At 38.9% G+C, this 13,529-nt stretch overlaps 1 protein-coding gene across 2 annotated transcripts in view; it reads left to right on the forward strand.

Moving 5' to 3' along the window:
- The window catches only part of FMN2 (formin 2), a 376,950-nt gene that overhangs the window by 122,214 nt on the left and 241,207 nt on the right, over positions 1-13,529 (forward strand). For both annotated transcript variants that reach the window (XM_053909367.1, XM_019423300.2), the window contains exons 5-6: positions 1,713-3,565; positions 5,196-5,340. In XM_053909367.1, coding sequence (XP_053765342.1) covers positions 1,713-3,565; positions 5,196-5,340 — 1,998 coding nt within the window. The remainder of the gene's footprint in view (positions 1-1,712; positions 3,566-5,195; positions 5,341-13,529) is intronic.

The following is a 13,529-nucleotide window of genomic DNA, read 5'->3' on the forward strand; positions in this document are numbered from 1 at the left end:
GGATCAGTTTCTCTTCCTTTTCTTCCTCTTATTTCTCTTCCTTCTCCTTCACATCCTTTACTTTTATATCGCTTTCATTATGTTCCTTCCCCAGGTTAGGGAAGTTTTCAGGTATGATTTCTTCAAATTAATTTTCCACCCCCCTCCCTTTTCTCTCTTCTTTTGGGACTCTTATAATACAAATGTTATTACATTTGATGGACTCACTGAGTTCCCTAAGTCTATTCTTGTATTCCATAAATCTATCTTTCTTTTGTTCAGCCTCTTTATTTTCCATTTATTTTACCTTCTATATCACTTATTCATTCCTGTGCTGCTTCCATCCTTGTGTTTTTACATCCAGTCTGTTTCAAATCTTGGTTATTGCATTTTTCATTACTGACTTTTTTTTTTTTTTAAACTCTTTTATCTCTGTGGTAAGGGGCTCTTTGAAGTCTCCCATTCTTTTCTCAAGCCCACTGAGTATCTGTATGATTGTTCCTTTTTAAATTCTCCATCAGGCTTATTACTTATATCTGTTTCAATTAGATTTCTGACTGTGACCTCCATTTTGGCATTTTGTCTAACTCTGTCTTCTGTGTGTTAAAAAACCCTGTTATGTTTCTGGCTTCTGAGAATAATTGGCTTTATGAAGAAGAGGTCATATAGTGCTTTCATTATAATCAAATCTACAATGAAAAAAAGCTGGCCTTGGTAATAACATTTAAGAATTGAGTTTAGAAACCTTTTCTAGAATTTACTTCTTGTGTGCCTTTTATCATCTAACCTTTTTACATGGTCATTATAAAAAAATGGGAAAATGAGAACACTACTAAGTTATCAGGATAACTTAAAAAATATTTACTGATGCTTAAAGGTCACTTTTAAGGTTACACTAGAGAAATGAAAACAATCTATACATTTTACTAATCCAGGTATCACTTTCTGAAATGCCTTTGGTAAAGTATTAAAATTAAACATGAAATAAGTGAAATGACACATATGCATATGGATGTGAAAGCTATTTCACATAATTTTATTGGAGATTCTTTCAGTGGGTTACCTTTAAAAAGGTAGCGATGACTTTTAAACCTGAGGATTTAAAATGTCTTTAGGGAACATCTTAATAGCAAATACTATTTGGGAAGGTATGAGAGGGGCCTGTCTAGGAAATAAACTGGTTTTTCACTCAGAATTTTTTTCCCTATTTTCACTGGTCTGCTTGTCTTCAATGATCATTTAAAGATCAGACAAACAGTGGCCTTTGGACTTTATGGTAATATGTGTAAACCACTTTGAAGTCCAAGTGTGAAAAGGACAAGATACATAGAAATACTAATAGTATCTCTCTGTGAAGGGATCCTTCTGGAATTATTACAACAAACAAATATATTTTACAACTTTAAAAAATTATTTTATTATCTAAATAGTTTTTGGTCCTTATTTTATGTATGTATATATATATTTATTTTTGTATATATATGTATGTATATATATGTATACATATATATGTTTATTTTTAAGAGAGTACAAGTGGGGGAGGGGCAGAGAGAGGGGGACAGAAGAACTGAAGCAGGCTCTGCACTGACAGCAGCGAGCTCGATATGGGGCTTGAACTCATGAACTGTGACATCATGACCTGAGCTGAAGCTGGGCGTTTAACTGACTAAGCCACCCAGGTGCCCCAAGTCCTTATTTTATATTTAACTATGTCTGTCTTTGTTGTCCCCCAGGAAGCTTTTGACATGAAGTCTGAAGGACAGGCCACTGTAATTCAGCAGCTGGAACAGACCATTGAGGATCTGAGGACCAAAATAGCTGAACTGGAGAAGGGGTATCCTGCCCTGGACGTGGAGATGGCCAGAGGCCGTCATGGGGCTCAGAATGGAGGTGCACCCTTAGAAGATGTCTGTCTTGAAGCTCTCAGGTTAGGAGAAAAGGATGTACGTCATCAAAGGCTTTTACAGGCAAAGTCAATCCAGACATCCCCGACAGAAGAGGGTGGGATACCAATACTGCCTTCTGTTAATACACTGCCAGAGTGTCCTCACCACCCACCTGGGGCTGAAAGTGGAGACTCGCCTGTGCCGTCCTCACCTTCTGGACCTCAGACAAAATTCTGTTCGGAGATTTCTTTGATTGTGTCTCCAAGGCGAATATCAGTACAGCTCGACACACATCAGCCCACGTTGCCTCCACCATCTCCATCCCTCCTGAAGTCTGACAGTCAAAGACAGTCCGGGTCACAGCCTTCCCATCCTTCTCTTCATACTGAGTTTGAAACCAGCCATGAACACTCTGTTTTCTCTTCCTTTGAAAACAGCCATAACGTCCAACCCTCACCACCTCTGCCTTGCACAGAGTCTTCCAGTTCCATGCCTGGTGTAGGCATGGCAGCTCCCCCACCTCCCCTTCTCCCTGGCACAACGAGACCTGTTCTTCCCAGTATAGCCATCCCCCCACCTCCTCCTCTGCCTGGTACAGAAATGTTACCGCCCCCTCCTCCACCTTTGCCTGATGAGGGAATACCTCTTCCCCCTTCTCTTCCTGTAGTGGAGATACCTCCTCCCCCTCCTCTGCCAGGTGAGGGAATACCTCCTCCCCCTCCTCTGCCAGGTGAGGGAATACCTCCTCCCCCTCCTCTGCCAGGTGAGGGAATACCTCCTCCCCCTCCTCTGCCAGGTGAGGGAATACCTCCTCCCCCTCCTCTGCCAGGTGAGGGAATACCTCCTCCCCCTCCTCTGCCAGGTGAGGGAATACCTCCTCCCCCTCCTCTGCCAGGTGTGGGAATACCTCCTCCCCCTCCTCTTCCCGGTGTGGGCATACCCCCTCCCCCTCCTCTTCCCGGTGTGGGAATACCACCTCCCCCCCCTCTTCCCGGTGTGGGAATACCCCCTGCCCCTCCTCTTCCTGGAGTGGGAATACCCCCTCCTCCCCCTCTTCCTGGAGTGGGAATACCCCCTCCCCCGCCTCTTCCTGGAGTGGGAATACCTCCTCCCCCGCCTCTTCCTGGAGTGGGAATACCTCCTCCTCCCCCTCTTCCTGGAGTGGGAATACCTCCTCCCCCGCCTCTTCCTGGAGTGGGAATACCCCCTCCTCCCCCTCTTCCTGGAGTGGGAATACCCCCTCCTCCCCCTCTTCCTGGAGTGGGAATACCTCCTCCCCCGCCTCTTCCTGGAGTGGGAATACCTCCTCCCCCGCCTCTTCCTGGAGTGGGAATACCTCCTCCCCCTCTCCTGCCAGGTGAAGGAATACCTCCTCCCCCTCCTCTGCCTGGAGTTGGGGTTCCTCCCCCTCCTCCTTTGCCAGGTATGGGGATTCCACCTGTTCCAGCTACCCTGCCAACTTCTGGACCAGGCATTCCCCCACCCCCTCTGCTTCCTGGATCAGGCCCTCCACTCCCCCCTCAAGTTGGAAGTAGCACTTTATCAGCACCACAAGTGTGTGGTTTTCTTCCTCCTCCATTGCCAGCTGGCTTGTTTGGATTAGGGCTGAACCAAGACAGAGGGAGTAGGAAGCAGCCAGTAGAGCCTTGTCGGCCCATGAAGCCTCTGTATTGGACGAGAATTCAGCTGCATAGTAAAAGGTAACATGAATTGGAGCTCATGTTTGCACAGTTTGTCAACAGGAGGGAGCATTTACCTTTAAAACTCTTGGGGAAATTACAGTTTAGTGCATTTTTAAGTACTGCTCTGAAACTTATCTGTAGATTTTTATGTTAATATTTAGTGAACCAATCTGTTATTTCAAATTTTAGACTTTTCTCAAAAGTATCAAAGGTATGAAACAAATGATATATGTGTATCAAAGTATAAGATGTACAGATATCTATCTGTATAGTTAATTGATCAATCTTATGAAGATGGGAGGATGTATCTTTCTTAGCATACATGCTCTATTGCCTCGTTCCAGAACCTCACTCTAGCAAATAGCTTATAAATATAAATCAAATCCTTAAAAGACATACTGACTCTTGAGGATATTTTTTGCATTCTTTCGAAGGCACAGTCTTGTGTTACTGTTCCCTTTTGTTTGCAGTAGTCTTTCTCTTCAAAGATGTGCTATGCAAAAATACACATATCCACACCCATGTGTGAAATAATTTAGTTTTGAGAATTTCCTGGCATTTATATAGAGAGTTTGTGACACAATGTGGTCATAAAGTCATACTTGGGAATGATATTTATAAAAGAATACTTCCCACCATGTATGCTGTTGCCATATTACTTATCCATGCATAGTCTATAGTTGACATCCCTTGATCCCTGGGACAGTACTATGACACATGGGTGAGGAATGTGCTGGCGGGGGACAAACCATACTCTTTAAACTTTACTGGCCTTCCTTTTTTTCTAACTTTCCACGATCCCTTGAATTTTTTTTTTTTAATTTTTGTATGATGTGGCATGCATTTAGAATAGGATCTTTCCAGGCTTCGTTCTCATTTGTTATACAATTTTCTCATCACTGGATCACATTAGGGGAGAAGAATCTACATAGTTTGACTACTTCTAAATTTGCAGCTCATTCTTTCTGTAATTTCCATGTTACTTATATATGCTGAGGCATCATGTCAAACTGTGACCCAAACTCATTTTATCCAGGTACATTATAAGAAGTTATTTTGTTGTGTTGTTCCTTTGTTTCAAAAAATAGATCTACCCTTTTTAGGTGCTACGACATGAATCTGCAGTCACTAAAGTCAGATAACAGTGGGTGAAGGAAGTGGGCGGGAGATGGAGGGTACCACCTTGGATCATAAAATAATTTCTTTTTTAACCCGTGCACAGTTCACAAAGCTGATGAGTCAGGTTTGAACTGTGAGATATCAAATATTTCTTGCCTTCATAGCGTATACTGAGAGGAGTTTTGCTTCTATGTTTTCATACAGTGATTTGATAACTAAGAATTCCTGGAAAGTATTTTTTTCTAGGCAAAGGCTTCATTCTATATTGATGGCATTTTAACTTTCTTATCAAGTTGATAAAACAAGTGTGAGTCTTAAAGAAAAAGTATTCTTTCTTATCACCTTCCTCTTGCCCTCGCTTCCACCTCCTCTTCCCTTCCTTCCAGACTTCCTTCCTTCCTTCCTGACTTCCTCTCATGTTTTTTTCTCTTCTGCCCTTCTTTCCTTCTCTTCATTTTTGTTTATGCTCACGACAATATCTTGTAGTTTGGTTTGATGACTGTTTCATTGGTCTTTTGCTTAACTTTAGAGACTCCAGTGCTTCACTTATTTGGGAAAAAATTGAAGAGCCATCCATAGATTGTCATGAATTTGAGGAATTGTTTTCTAAAACTGCCATGAAGGAGAGGAAGAAACCTATTTCTGACACTATCACAAAGACCAAGGCTAAACAAGTGAGTATTTGTGTGCTTTCTGAGATTGGGCAGTATTTGGGGCATAAGTATGAACTTTCATTAGAAAAAAAAAAAAGAAACTGTTTTCTGGGGTGTATAACCTCCATAGTCCTTAACCAGATAGAAGTTAGAATTTTAGAACATGTAATTAAGTAAAATTATGCCAAACAGAACAGCAAATAATTGTTTCCACCAAGTGACAATGTCCCGACTATTTTAATTTTAGCCTTGTGATACATACTTCCGAAATTTCAGCTATTGATTATTTCCAGAATTAGTTGTCTAGAAATAAATTGTTAATTGATTGCAATTCATCTGAGCACTAGTATGGAAGGAAACAAAGGTAAAAGTGGGCAAAGAAAAACAAGTAAGCAAGAAGTCTAGTCCTTAGTAATCTATAATGCATTTGGTATTTTGTGGAATTGACACTCTTTAGAATCGAGTTAAACAATCACACTGTACTTGACATATGGAAGGATGCCTTACATATAGTACCAGCATCTCCATTCTTTGTTAGAGCCTTTGATCTATACTGTGATACCTGGATTAGACAAAGAAAGAATAGTACATTTGGAGAAAAACATTTCAAAGAAATATTTCCCAACTGGTCCACCCAGTGGCCTTGATCGTGAAATTTCTTGTCATTCAGGAAATTATAGTAAAATTCCACAGTAATAAGCCCCATATAGAAGGTATTGCTAGCTGTCCATCTTTCACCCTAAAATGGGGAAATGGCTACATTTCTTAATTTTTCTGGTTGGGGGGTTGAGTGCATGGATGCAAGAGAATGGTGAGCAGCTCAGTCCTGGGAGGCGGTGAGAGAGAGGTGAGACCCCAAGCCCCCAGTGTTCTCCTGGACCATTCTCCCCAGATAAGTGGCAACCAATGGGGTGATTCCTTGAATTTTTGCCCCTGACCTGGAAGTTGTGGCTAAAAGTATGACCCAGAGTTGTAGCTAAAAGTATGATCCATTGACATTTATTTCAGATCAGATAACTCCCACCATATGGATACTGCCAAATCCAGCGGGAGGATAGATTTGAATGGCACAGCTTGACCCCTGGGACCTCTAGCTGAGTGATAAGCAAGGCTCACTGCAGGCTTTTCTATTATTCTGAAAATGATGCATACCTAAACATTATGCAGCTGAGGTTTTCAGAATCATTTATTGCAGTACAAATGGCCTCTGGCGACCTTAGGTCAAGGACTATGATAAATTGGACAATAGCTGGCATATTGTAGGCACTGAATAAATATTTGTTTAAAAGTAAACCAGCTGACCATGGGAGGAGGACTTCATAATCAGAGACTATGCCTAATAATGATTAAAAAACAGAAAATCATTCATCTCATAGTAATCAGCATGGCCAAGGTGACAGTACTAAGGGGAATAAAAGCAAATGGAAAACCACATTTTCTCTGACAGAGGTAAATGTTAACAAAAACTCTTTTCACAGTACATTTGCATATAGCACACTTAGGCTGAATCATACCTCTTCTGTGGACTCTTATGGACTGTGTCAGAGATGGGAAAACTGGGCAAGGAATATGGGTAGAGAGTGTCTGTATATGTGTGTATGTGTATATATATATATATATATACACATATGTACATATGTATATATGTACATATGTACATATATACATGTGTGTGTGTGTGTGTACACACACACACACGTACACATATGTATCAAGGACAATGAGGCAGCCAGGATTGTCATTTGATGGTGGGCAGATGTGACATGGGATGTTTCTTGTCTAGGGAAGGTATACTCAGAAAGGCAAACAATGTCTTCTCTATCTTTCATCACCACTTTTTTTCCACTGAATGAACATAGATAAGGAAGATACTTCATACATTACCAGAGACTTTAGGATTTCATACTTATTTGACATAATCTTCAGTTTTTGGCTTACTGAAATAAGATTTATGTGTGAATCATCACAAATTCACAAATTCAACTAGTTTGCCTGAGATGGACTGTGCACAACACCAGTTCATCTGCATGGAACATCATCTCAGCATGATCCCCTTACTCTGTCATTAAGACATTTCATAAACTATGGGTAAGAGACTTTGCCAATGTCATAATTTGCACTTATTGACTGTGATGCTACTGTCGACTTTAACTCCAAACAGGGTTAATGGAAAAGTCTCCATTATGACTCCTGATAACCTTGTTCAGCATCTCCTTGGTCTAGGTCTTGGTATTGAGCTCTGCACTTCAGGTCTGTTTTTGAAGGGATAAGGTTTTTGTTTTTTCCCTCTCCCTCTCCCTCTCCCTCTCCCTCTCCCTCTCCCTCTCCCTCTCCCTCTCCCTTCCCCTCCCTATGTATGTTGGAGAGAGAAAAATCCTCAATGTGATATATTTCTGAAGAAACCTAGTTTTATTTTACTTTGCTGTATTTGGAAGAAAAATATATTCATTTCATCGACTTGAGACAATTAAAATTTTGTTTAAGGAAATATATTTTCAGGCTGTATGCAAATAGTTCCCCTTTTTATGGGAAATGTATACTGATTGTATGTGCAGACATTTTGGTACCTCATGATTCATGTCCAGTGTAATGAATAGCCTTTAATGCTCTGGCATATGTTTATGGAGGTATTTCAAGCAATTCTTCTTATATACAATGGAAGCTAGAAGTTCTGTTTTTCTTTAAATATTTAAAAATAGCCAAATAATTTTTCTGTGATCTGTCTTCTTCTTGAAAGCAAGACTGTGGTCAAATGCACTGGTATTTAATGAAGTGCCTGTGCTGTTTTTACTCTTTCAGAGAGACATTTTCAGCGTGATAGTAGCAGATCCCTTAGCTGGGCACGTTGCTGTTTGGCATGAGGAGAAAGAGGGCTACTTTCTGGACACCTAGTCTAGTAGTAATGATGAATATCTTGTATTTCTAAAACCTTTTTCCTCCCAGGAACCTAAAACAAAACATTTCTTATTTTTTCGTGGAATATATATATATATATATATATATATATATATATATATTTCTGTGGTGACTTCTTTATTCTTTATTTTGAAGTATTTAAAACATAAGGAGATTAGCTGAGAAGGTATATGTGAGTTTATCAGACTATGATCTGACATTCTTCTTCAGTGAGTGTGACACATATACATCACAATTAAATATCAGTCTGCCAACAGAACAGCAATAACCCTGTTTCCTACGGTGGCAGGAGGAAAGTAGAAACAAATTTTTACGAGGCTTGTGTTTAAGTGCTGATACACATACACACTTGCCCATTTTTTAAGGAATGCTCTGGAACTAGTAAACATTGAGCCCAATCTCCTGTGTGTTGCTGGGGTAATCCAAGGAATTTTAATGTTGATAGTGATCTTAAGACACCTCAGGATCTTCTGTGTTCCACTGAAGATTAAGTTTATCCTGAGTTTAGGAGCAGAAAAGTGAGAATTGATAGTAAGAGCTGCTTCAAAAAAGAGGTTTCTAGTTAATCCTGTGTCAAACAAGGTCATAAACGAATACACTTGGTAAATATGGTAACAATTGGAGCAACAACAATAGTAATAATCATAGTGGTAGGTAGGACAACAACAAGAATTCTGGAAGCCACAAGGCACACTGTGCTTTATTTATCATGTGCCAGTCATTGCTTTTTAGCATTCTCCTTATATGAATTCATTGAATCCTCCTCGTTCTATGAGGTAGACCTCATTATCACCAGTGTATGGTACAGAAAACTGAGGTATAGAGGGCCTAAATAATGTTTCCAGGCTAGTAAGGGGCAGAGCTCAGGTTCAAGCTCCATTAATCTGACTCCAGAGCCTGAGAGCTTAGTCACTTGGTAATAAGTATGGGGGTGAAGTATTTTTTGTAAGTTTCAGTATACTTTTATATGGAAACCAGAATAGGTATTTTAGAAAATAGTAATTTGAATGTGTATTCATTATTCATTTTTCTATATGCTCACTATTAAATGACTAGTTGCATTTATGAAATTGTATGTGAAGATACTTTTAAAGCCTTTTACATATGCTAACAGATTTTGACAAGTGCATAAACTACAATGCCGCTAAACATGACATTTGCCCAATTAAATACAAGTTTATCTGAGAGATGAAAACTTTAGACACATAAGGTTCTGTAAACAGTAAAAATGAGGGCATTTGCTTGTGCAGCATTTAAGTCCTGGTTGGAAGTCTATAGCCACAGTGGTTAAACGTCACCAAACGTCAAGTGATGATACTTCTGATTCACTCCATGACACAAAAAGGAACCATCTCTGAAAAATATGCCTTAAGTCAATGAAGTCTAATCATACTTAAAAAGTCCGTAAAGGAACATGCTATCCATAGTGGAAATTTAAACACAGAACTTAACAAGAGTGAATAAGAAGAATCTGTGTTATTTTTTAAATACATAGCTGACATTTGTTTAATCATTTAATGCAACACAAACAAATGTCTTTCTGGGTTTCTTCTATTTATCAGGTTAAAATGCTCTGCTCAGAGAATGGGAGAGAAAAACAAGTCATGATAGTTAAATATTTGTTGGGCTTTAGCCTCTGGAAGTATGATTAGAAAAATAGTTAAATCTGCTACTTATTATAAGGGGAGGTAGTAACAGGATTTGTTAGAATTCCCATTTAATTACAGATATAAATGGTAAAGAGTTAGACATTTGGTATTCTGTTCAATCTTTCCATTGTGTTTGCTGACCTAACCTCTTTTAAGGCTTTATGTATGTGTGTTATAAAAACCCATAATAACAATGGGAAAAGAAGCATTCATTATTCAGATGTTCTTATATGGGAGTGTATGATGTAATGCTGCTAAGCATTCTTACATGAAGCAGTAATGGCTGTTATAAGGCTTCTTTCTACCATGTTGAGGCATTGGGGAAAAGTGTATGCTATACTTCAGATATTGTCTGCTGTAGTAATAGTGAGCCACATGAAAAGGGAAAAGGGGGTATGTATTTTACTCCTGAATCTCTAATAATTTCAAATAATGTAAATAATCTCTGTTTATTGCAAATGTTTTATCGTTATTATTGGATATTTCAGTGTAGGCTCAGTGATAATCTGAGTAGTAGAAATTTAGTTTTTTGTATTGGTGTTAATTTTTCCTATTATAGCTGGCAAAGGGTGTGTTTTGGTTGATTTGGACAGTTATATTGGTCATCTAGACTGAAGACCTAAAATAATGTCTGAAACACAAAATATCTTACAATAAAACAATTTAGATTTGTTTTGGGGATACATAGTAAACATTTGGTACTTTGTTACTTTTAGCATAACATCTGTTTTTAATAGAATACATTCCTATTGCAAGCCTTAAAATGTATTTACATAGAAAACCACATCAAAATACAGAGCTATAATTAGACAAACATAGGTTTTGTGGAATCTGGATTTGTTTTAGATGTTGAAAGATTTATTATTTTTTGAAGATGTTATTCCCATAACTATTTGTAGAGCATACCCAATCAATTCAAAGAATGCAAAAATAATAACCTCTATTTTTAAATTTTCTTTCAGCCAAAAAATTGTTTTTATAGTTCTAAGTAAATGGCAGACACACAAACACACACACACACGCACACACATACACAAAACAAAATGAAACAAAACACAAAACAACCAGTGGCATACTAAAAAGGAAATGTAATTAGGCTAATGGTCCCAACCTTGCTAGATTATGTATTAGGAAAATTATGTTTGATTAATAACAAATTGAACTTGTACAAAATCGAATCATCATACTGTAAGTTAATTCTTTTGGGCTCTATTTTGATATACTATGATGATAATAAGTTTCTTTGCACTAGATGTATAAGAAAGGGGTATTGATATTTAATGGCTGAGATGTCCTGTTTATCAAAATCCATAGGCATTGAAGAAACAGTTGTTTGGAAAATTCATTTGCAATTCATTACCTTATTATGATTATATGAAAACTGAAAGTCATCCTTGCAAAAGTAAGGAAAGCTTTTTGGTCATTTACAGAGTCTAAATTCTATAATTTGGAGCAGGTGATGGGGGAGCATTTCTCAGTACTGCTAACATAGAGTGGAACAACATTGCAGACAGCCAGGGAAAATTTAAAGAGAGAAAACACCAGTTACTTCCAGTGCTGCACCACTTTCTTGGCCTGAGGAGAGCAGGGTTTATCCGTTTCAGCAGGGAATACAGTAAAGAAGAGAGGCTCCTAGGCCAGGGAGTTTCTCTGGTGGGCTAATTTATTACTGTCTCCCTGAGGGACAGTATTAAGTAATTCATGCGACTAAATTTGAATCACTCTTCAAGTTTCATACCATATGCTCTAAAATAGTAAGTACTGCACATGATCAGGAGGGCTGAACAGAGCACGCTGGCTGGATTTAGTATGAGTCTGTGTGCAAGAGACGAGACTTGAAGTGGCCCTTGAATTTATTTTGTTTAGATACGTAGAGAGAATTAAGGGATGATTTTTGAAAATAACACCGCAAACAAAGATTTCCTTGAACCTTATTTAAAACCATCGTAAATCAGTCAGGTGTTTTGGCACTCTTCTATGTGTGGGAACTCCTGTCTGACAGTTTCAGGAATGTGGATGCAGGTTATTGATACTTGTTTCCCTTAGCTCAGTATGTTTCCTTCCCATCCTCCTGGCAAAAGTCTTTAGGCTTGTCTTAGACATAAGAGTGACAGTGGAATTTCACAAATTAGACCTGACGTTGATTTTTGCTGTTTTGGTGCTACATCGTGGGCTGTATGTCTCTTTACCATGGACAGCAACTGTCCATGCACCTGATTTGACTTACACAGTTACAATTACGATAGCTCCTACCTTTTGTCTGTGGGAACTGTTGCACGTGACACAAGTCTGTTCACATTATACTTTCAGTGTGATCTGAGCTGAAAAATGTTTATGATTATTTGAGGACACAAGTATCAGACTTAAAGGAAAAAATAAAGTTCTTATTCATATCTCTATTTTGTATTCAAAACTTTTTTGTTGTTGTTTCAACTGGAATATAAATTTGCTTCTTTTTCAAAATCATGTTTATAAGGAAGATTTCTAACACTTCTGCTTTTATTTTGTTACATGTTAGTATATGAAATTTTAGAAGTACTGAATTATAACTAGAAATTATCTGAAGTATTACTTTACAAATTTTATTGGAGGTGGGCCTCCTAGATCAACAGAACAGGGAGTTTGGTGAGTCCTCTTTCCAGCAAAACAGCAATTAACTGTGAAAACTACAACAAAAATATTCATTTAAAGTCTCTGGCAGTTGGTCTAAGGGTACAAAGGAAATAGAGAAACAATCATTCAAGAAAATGTATCAAGACTCAATAAGAATAGTGAGAGTCTGTGGCTTTTGAGCCATGACCCATTCCATCACCAGCCCCCCTAACTCGATGCTATGGAATCTTACCCAAGGCATATAAAGCTGAGAAGACCAAGGTCTCTCTCCCTTAGGTTATGGTTTTACTTTAGGAGAGCCAGGATTCTGGCATTCCTAATTTCCCCAGTCCCCTGTTGCAGAAGCTCTAGTCCAGGCAACTATGGAGAGCTAAGGAAAGAGGAAGCCGAGAAGGGCCCTTTAGGAATCAAAGTTAACTCTGAGTCAGGAAGGCTGTGCACCTGTGCCAGGCTGTATCTGCTCAGGAGGAGTCAAGCAAGATATGGGATACCATGAAAGCATTCTCTAAACCTCATACAGTGTCAACAAAATCAGTCATTCCTGAAAGTCTGGGAGGTGTGTGCATGCCCAAGGCCACACCCTCTCAGAAGCAGTTAGAGAAAATCCAAGTTACTACCTCCTTCGTGGCTGAATGTGAGAAAAGTTGCATAAACTCTGAACTGTATAGTAGCCTCCAGGGCATGCACCCCACTCCCCCACACAATGGTTAAAGGTAAAACTCTAAGTGGTTAGGGGACTTCAGCGTAATCTTCGGCAATGGCTCAACCCACCCAGGGATGACTCCTAGGTAAGTCAGGGCAAAAGATAAAATAATGGGGGAAGAATGTGTGCAAGAACATCAGATTGCACACTGTTGCAGATATAATTCATAGAACTAGTCAGGCCAAAATAAACAAATAAGCAAAAAATAAACAAGCCAACAATAAAAAAGAATCCTGGGGCAGGGAATGGGAAATCAATATCCAGAGTTGCTACAGTATATTATCTGAAATGTCCAGTTTTCAACAACTGTATGAGAACCACAAAGATGT

This window comes from Panthera pardus, unplaced genomic scaffold (genome assembly GCF_024362965.1).
Source record: "Panthera pardus isolate Hobbes unplaced genomic scaffold, ASM2436296v1 HiC_scaffold_21, whole genome shotgun sequence".
In the NCBI taxonomy this organism is placed as follows: domain Eukaryota; kingdom Metazoa; phylum Chordata; class Mammalia; order Carnivora; family Felidae; genus Panthera; species Panthera pardus.